The sequence below is a fragment of the Asterias amurensis genome, chromosome 5, assembly GCF_032118995.1.
Source record: "Asterias amurensis chromosome 5, ASM3211899v1".
In the NCBI taxonomy this organism is placed as follows: domain Eukaryota; kingdom Metazoa; phylum Echinodermata; class Asteroidea; order Forcipulatida; family Asteriidae; genus Asterias; species Asterias amurensis.
In genome coordinates, this window is record NC_092652.1 from 1,255,396 (window position 1) to 1,263,216 (window position 7,821).

Here is a 7,821-nt window from a genome sequence, read left to right on the forward strand (position 1 = left end):
GTCGAAGTGTGAGTCCCAGGTTAGGACGAGTCTTGAAGACAAACTAGTGACTCTTAGTCAACTCCACCACAGGACCATCTGTATTATGTTGCGAAGGTGAATGATTTTTCAACTGTGTACTGCAAACAAACAAAGGCTGAAAATGTTTCTAAACAGACGGAAACTTAACTTCGACTCGTTAGATAATGAACATACTTATTGTGACAGTTATCGTTGAACTTTACTCCCGCATGCACACAAAGCAATTAACAAAATCACATTGTTTTCAGCAAAGTGTCAAACCGTAAACAAATATTATCAGGGAAAGTGAGACGGCTATCGTTGTGGATTGTTAATCATTATAGAGTTACACAATCAACGTCTGCAAAATGTCAGTTTTAAAATTGCATTTATATAAGAAAAGAAGTCATTGTTACGTCCAGTCCATGTACGATACCCCTAAACGAGAGAGACGAAAACATCTAGCGGACACAATGAATTTCTACGCCGTGATTGTGACGCTTTTCCTGGTAGGCGTTTTTGTGGAACACGCTGATGGCGTTAGACTTGGCACGTTCAACATTCAGTCGCTCGGTGATAACAAAATGGCCAGACCACATGTTGTGGACGTCCTGCAGAGGGTAATTAACTTAATGAAAGCTCATATTTTACGTAATGACCGTGCGTTTTTGTGAAACAAATATTACTGTCACAAATATCACTGTTTACAAATCTTCGTCGTTAGAGCGGTGATGAATGCTCTATTCTGACTCTTGTTTTTAACACAATGATATTTTACTAGGATTGTCGGAACATAATGTGTTTTAATAAAATAAAATAAATTATTTGTTACGTTATTCAAATTATTCAAATGATTAAATTGTTTTCTAAAATAGTTGTATTCTTATAATATTAGTATGGTACAAAAAACCTATGTTCTGATAAAATCCTGATGGTTTACATGCTAATGTCACGGTTGGTGTCAGGGTATGGTTACATTGGTTAGGGTATGGTTAGGGTTAGGGTTAGGGTTAGGGTTAGGGTTAGGGTTAGGGTTAGGGTTAGGGTTAGGGTTAGGGTTAACATTAAGAAAATACACTAGGGGTGTTGGAACATTAGGTGTTCGGAACCGCCGGAACTCGTTAGAGCCTTGTCCTTTAGATATAGACTGGACACACAGCCAGTTCCCATTTACTAGCCACACTCTCTTCCCCATCAGCCATATTGTTGTTTTATTTATATTTATTTGATTCTTTGTAGATTTTGAGTCGGTACGATCTCGTCATGATTCAAGAGCTACGAACTCCCAAAGTGGATGCCATCAACGCACTTCTCTTAGCTGTGAACACGTAAGGCAGTCCGATATCACCAGGACTATTCTAGTTTGACGCCCTACCATGTTATCCTTATAACAGCCCCGCCCTTTCTGCTTAACCGTACCGCACCCCAAAACAAAATTCCAAACTGTAATCTGAAACGTTTAGATTGTGAATTCAAAACAAGAGTGCATTGAACAAGTTGTGATGTGGTACAATTTGAAACGTGAGTAAAATAATGACGTAGTAATATTGGCGTACCCTGAGGGGGAAGAGACCCTCCCCAACCCCGGCCGCCCAAAACCCGAGTTTAGCAGCGACCATTCAGCTAGCCCGTGTAACTATACTCTCTTTTCTCATTCCTCTGTAGATACTCTGCTCAAACCTACAAGATGGTAGTAGGTCCCAGGGTAGGACGCAGCACCTCAAAGGAACAGTATGTCTTCTTTTACAGGTAAGATGGTCGTTTTATGCGGTATTTGGATACCATTTTTGGCTTACAGAAAAAAAAGGAAAAAAAAGAAGAAAAAAAACTTTCCAAAAGATCCAAAAGTACCAAGACCTGCCGTCGATTTCACAAAACTCTTCTTAACTTAAGACTAATCTTAGGACTTAGGACGAGTCCCAACCCTGCACTGTAGCATGCAGACTTTAAGATTAATCCTAAGTTAGGACGAGTTACTCGTCCTAACTCGAGATAAGACGAGTCCTAACTCTTTGTGAAATCGACGGCTGGTCATGGAACCCAGGTGAAAGTGAACGTAGTACCCGTCCGTGGTGGGGGGAGCGCTCGGCACCATTCCGCAAGCAATGCAGTTCACTGGGGAAACATCTGAACGAAACAGGAACAAAATGTGAGAATAGATCTGTTGCAGAAGGCAGCGCTTTGGGAACAGCAGAGATCCTTGAGACCTAAGGCTACGGGAAGTAGCCCGACTTGGAGTTACCGGCACAAATGAAAATTTTTACCTTTCTTTTACAAGCTGTGATAGATGAAATAAAAAATATAACTAAAACAAAAATATAATTTTTTTTAACAGATCACTGCCTCTACTGACTACGTGTCTCTATACTGTTCACCATTTTCTGACGTTTGATTGTTTTCCCGCTTTTTTTCAGAGCCGACAAGTTTGAGGTCATGGATCAATACAGTTACGTTGAAGCCAACGATGAGTTTGAACGCGAGCCGTACATTGTGCGTTTCCACTCGCTCACTTCATCAAGTAAGTTCAGCTTTAAAAAGATGCTTACCAGCCAAAATACCATACAGCTATTGCTTGGATTAGCTTGCCTACCCCACTTATTTCTTACTTATAGTAAATAAATTAATTTATGAAATTAGGCCCTATAGGCTCGACCCCTAAACCAGGTCCGACCAAGTGTTTGTTTGTTTGTTTAAAGGACTATTTTCAAAATGACATTCATTTAAAAAGGAACTCACATTCATTTCTTGCTCTGTGAAGCTGCCCTACTCTTATTGGAACCGCCTTACAAAAAAAAAGCAAAAAAAGAAGAAGAAGGTCTTTGCCCCATGGTTTATAAAGACTAAATTATTACTGGTTCATGCACTCCACACTCTAGTGCAGAATTGTCAAATGTGAACTATTCATGCGTGACCGTTCATTGTGTCAGTTTCTTTATGTAATGAGTCGTATTTTCATATCCATGTCATGTTTTAAATTATTCATTTATTTGGGGGGCATGATCGCTTGATCGTTGGAGATTCAAATTTTGTCGACATATTCATTTCTTTGGACGAGACAATGGCGTGTCATATCCAGACTCGGGTTGTCCAAGTCATATCAGACAGTGGGTTCAACGAATCTCCTTGAGCACACCCTTAACTATGCTTCTCTGCACCCATGTATACAAAACGGGTACCTGTGAGGGCACAGATGGTTCCTGAGCATGGTGCGATATTTGGCAGTGCAGATTGTATGCGCTAAATTATGACCATACCTTTAAATGCCGCTTTTGTTGTTATTCAACATGTATGACTCCTTTGGGCGTGGATGGATGCACTTATAGTTTTGTAAGAGCACTTCATAATTAATTCATCAAATGTTATTGTTGTTTCTGTATGGATTATCACCCAGGCTTGCCAAATGATTTCGCTGTTGCCAATATCCACACCAAACCAGGTTATAGATACACTCGGCATGAGGTGAATGCACTTGTCACGGTGTACGATGACATCATGACCACTTGGCCAGGACTGGAGGTAAACGTTATTAAAAAGAAACGAACGAGGGCGCTATGCTCCACCATGATTGTGAGAGCCATTTTATTGAGAGAGTTGCGCAGCTTGCGATTGGAGTTCATTTTTCTGTATGGGAGTGAATTCTTTTTAATTAAAGCCTTACCTAACTTTTACAAGAAATAAATAAAGAAAATGTAAATTTGTCTTGTTTCCGTTTCCATCACTCATGGTGTCAAAGAAAAGATGCTACAACTTTAATTGAAATTGGTTGACTGCTTTGATAAGAAGATTAACATTTTGCGCGAAAAAGGCCTCATGAACATTGCTGAAAATTTACGGAAAAACTAAAAACTGTCGCTAAACAAACATTTTTCCTTCCTAATGTTTCCTTTACCTGAAAAGGACGTGATTATAACTGGAGATTATAATGCCGACTGCAAATACATCAAGAAATCCTATTGGCCAACAATCCAGCTCCGGACTCAGAAGCGATTCTATTGGGCGACGCCCGATGACGCAGACACGACCGTTTCGAGTACAACGGACTGTGCGTACGACAGGTAAAAATGACACGTTTCAATTTGGATGTGGCTGACCTCAGAATGGCGGTGTCCCAGGGAGGTCTGTCCCCCAGAGATTATGTCCCCCATTATAGGAAATTCATAAATACCTAAGACAGTTTATTAATTGTGATTGGTTGAGAGAGCATCACGTGGTGTGTTTAAACGGATGATATAACACCAGTAAAAAGTGTTTAAACATATTCTACGGAGAACTGGTGGAAGGGGTTCGTCACAGAGGCCGCCCTCAACTTCGTTTCAAGGACTGTCTGAAACGTCATCTCCAAGCAGCTGGCATTCCAACCAACACCTGGGAAGACATGGCCAAGGAGAGGCTCACATGGCGTTCACTCACCAAGAGTAGGGCTGCGTCAGCTGAGGATGCCAGGGCAGAAGCTGCAGAGACTAGGAGGATGCGGCGTCACGTGAGAGCGGTTTATCTCGAGGACGCATCCCTCCAATGCAGATACTGTGGCCACCAAACATCTGCCAGGATTGGCCTATACTCGCATGAGAAGTCTTGCCAACTTAAACTTCGAAACTCAACCCCCCGATAGTCTTACTCGTTAGCGAGTGACAGCCTATATGACACGCGAGCTTGCACCTGGGCTTTTTTTTTTTTATAAGAATCTCTTATTCATTCCCATTGGTTGAGAGTATAATTGCATCCAGACTGCAACCGGTAATAAACAGGGTGTTTAAAACCGGCCAAGCACATTATTTATTCCCTTATTAAGATGGGCTTGGGAGGAGGATTCAAAAGAGTGTGCTGTCAGAAGAAGTTTGTACACAGTTTGCCGAATGGGGGTGTGACCGAATATCCGAAGGGGGGGGGGGTGGTAAAGTCACCTGCCACAGTGGCCATCCAATGCAAGGGGTCCAACTTTAGTACGGCGTGTGAACGACCTCAATGATGGTTTCAAAATTAGGCTGCGAAAGATTAATCTGGCGTCATCATAATGTGTTTGACTCAACTGACGTTGACATCACATTAATCTTGTATGCGCCTTTTGTGAGTCAATGTCCCTACGTGTCATACAGTTTAGGGTATTTTAAGCCACGCTGTGACACTTGACTACCAGAGCGTCATTGATCATTCAAATTGATATAACTATGGCTATGGCTTTTGTTATTGGTGTTTCTAAGGACATGATTACCTCAACCAGTGGCGTAACTAGACATTTTCATTTGGTGGGGCAAGTGGGGGCAAAGATTAAATTTGGGGGGGGGGGCCAAAGAAGTACAAGATTATTATTAAATGTGTTAACTGATATATAGTTGATACACACCAATGCAGTTCTAAAACAGTCTATAGTCAGCAGGTAACAAAAGATTGCGAAAACAACAAAATCTTAGAGAACATGTCATTTTGTATAAGATAAAACTTTTTGACTGTATAAAAGGATTAAATTACCAACTGCGGTCACCAAGTACCAATTTAGAGTTGTACACGGCATTCTCAAATAGGCTTTGTGGGTGTGTAAATACCCAAAACATAATAATATTAGGCCGAGTAAAAATAGAAAAATAGAAATGTTTAGCGTCCCCGCCCGCTTCCTTTTTACAGGACACCTCTTTTTTTTCTTAAGTTTTTTTTATGCACATTTGTTTTGTTTTTATTTTGAAAAAGGGTTATTTTAAATGATCTCAGCAAAAAAAAAAAAAATCTGAATGTCTTGTCTGAATGCCTTGACCAAACTGTTTCATTAATGTTTTGTGTATTTCAGCAGCAGAAAAAAACAGTTGATATTTGACATTCATGGCGGCCATCTTGAAATAAAAAATAAAAAGCCCCTCCTCCCTTTTTTTGAGAAACCCAGACACTAAACATGTTTCTTCTTTTTTTACTCGGCCTTATTGTAACAAGTGTAAGCCATAAAAAAAAATACAGGATCGAAATTGTGGGTGTTTAATAATCACATTTTAGTTTTGAAACGGATATTTAAAATAGGCCTACCTCTCAATTGCACCGCTTGCTTCAAAGGAGAAGAAATGGTCTAAGCAACCTTTTTCGCTGGCCATTTGTTTGCTGTAGTAAATTTCTCTGTAGTGCATCTGACCATGGAGGTAGAAATTTCTTCCTCCATGATCTGACTTTGTGTTTACGGAGCTATTAGTATTGGTCTGCGTTCAGACCACCACGTATTTAACAGAACTTTGTCTGATCCTGCACTCTCTGTAACCGCAAAACCACAACAAACATTTACCGCCAATACGATCGCGCGCGCGTTTCCACGCATTTTTCATGTTATAGTCCACATAGGGCCTACTGATATGAATAAAAGTTTTCTTTTTTACGACAGCATTTTATGCAGCCTTAAACGATTTATATATAAGGCCTATAAGGAATATACTTATCTCTGATTTCATATGGGGGGCAAGAGGGGGGGCAAGGGTTCTGAGCGGGGGGGGGGGGCGCCGGCCCCCCTGCCCCCCCTCCCCCCCCCCCCCTCTGGTTACGCCACTGACCTCAACGCATGATGACGTGGAGATCTAGCCGTAGCCGTAGCTGTAGCCGCACATTCGGACACGGCCTTATCTGGGTGTGACTTGTGTGCAGGGGGTTGAGTTCCATGATAAAAGTCTGCAATATTATGATAATGTTTACCTTTATTATTGGTCACCAGGTTCGTTTTGGCGGGAAGTAAAATGACAGCCAGTTTGCCGTCTAGCGTTGTCTTCTATTATGACAAAGAATACAACTTGGACGAAGCTAGCGTAAGATGTTTTTACAACAATTGTCTCTTTTCTGATCAATACAAACATTGATGCTCATTATTTGTTTCGTAAATAACTTTTTGCAAACCATTACTTTTGATTTGTATTAAGTGAATAATCAGGTTCTTGGTTTTTTTTTGTGACAGGCGAAGGAAGTCAGTGACCATTATCCGGTGGAATTGACCTTTTAGAACGTAGGGGGCTGGACTGCACTGACCGGTGAGTTGTTGCTTTATGATGTTGTCTCTGTGTTGCTGTTGCTCTACACACTGCTGTTGTGGATGCTTGTTGTTGCTGTTGCTGGTGCTGTTGCTTTTGGTATTTAGTTGATGTTGATGTTGCTGTTATTGACGCCTTGTTGTTGTTGGTGGTGGTGGTGGTTTCTGCTGCTGCTGCTGTTGCTGCTGCTGTGGTTGTTGTTGTTGTTGGTGGTGGTTGCTGTGGTTGTTGTTGCTGCTGCTGTTTTTGTTTCTTTTTGATGTCCTGCTGCTACTGCCGCTATTTTGAGCATGCAGAAAACATTCACGTCACAGCTAAATCTTCACGGATTGTAATAAATGTCAGTGCTCATAGCAAGGTCTCTGAAAAATAATGATTACCTCCTTCTTTATTTTAATGTCAGGTTGATGAGTTCCCACAATGACGTCACAGTTGACTTGGAGTTATATTCATACACTGCACGACGTTGCAAATCAAAGACCAGCCAAGATGACACAAACTGGAAACCACTGAACTCTGAACCCTACTCTACCCCCCCCCCCCCAACAATTTCCTTAAAATCTACTCCTCTATGGCTTTGTTTTACTCCAAATGGAACCACAGCACCTATTAGGGCCTTGATTACTGTTTTTATAATTAAAAAGGCCTGGCCTACTGCGTGTAAAGGGCTAGTTCAAACATTGTCTCAGTGAAGAGAATAAAGATGGTTATAAAAATTAAACACACATGTCGTGGCTCGTCCTGACTCATATCGGTGCCCGATTAATTTACGAGGGCACGGCGGCGACTTTGTCTATAGGCTTGCGGCTCTGGTGTGCCAGAAGATTCT

At 41.3% G+C, this 7,821-nt stretch overlaps 1 protein-coding gene across 1 annotated transcript; it reads left to right on the top strand.

Annotated features, from left to right (window-relative positions):
* Positions 1-291: 291 nt before the first annotated feature.
* LOC139937201 (deoxyribonuclease-1-like) lies at positions 292-7,814 on the top strand. Its single transcript, XM_071932274.1, has 9 exons — positions 292-620; positions 1,240-1,328; positions 1,666-1,749; positions 2,415-2,518; positions 3,392-3,516; positions 3,898-4,055; positions 6,683-6,773; positions 6,920-6,992; positions 7,396-7,814. The coding sequence occupies exons 1-8, from the start codon at positions 369-371 to the stop codon at positions 6,962-6,964; spliced, it is 948 nt and encodes a 315-aa protein (XP_071788375.1). The 5' UTR covers positions 292-368; the 3' UTR covers positions 6,965-6,992; positions 7,396-7,814.
* The last annotated feature ends 7 nt before the right edge of the window (positions 7,815-7,821 follow it).

Coding starts and splice junctions, on each gene's coding strand:
- LOC139937201 (XM_071932274.1), top strand. CDS start 369: ATGTCAGTTTTAAAATTGCATTTATATAAGAAAAGAAGTCATTGTTAC. Junction 1,750..2,414: donor CAGTATGTCTTCTTTTACAG/GTAAGATGGTCG, acceptor GCTTTTTTTCAG/AGCCGACAAGTTTGAGGTCA. Junction 3,517..3,897: donor CCACTTGGCCAGGACTGGAG/GTAAACGTTATT, acceptor TTACCTGAAAAG/GACGTGATTATAACTGGAGA.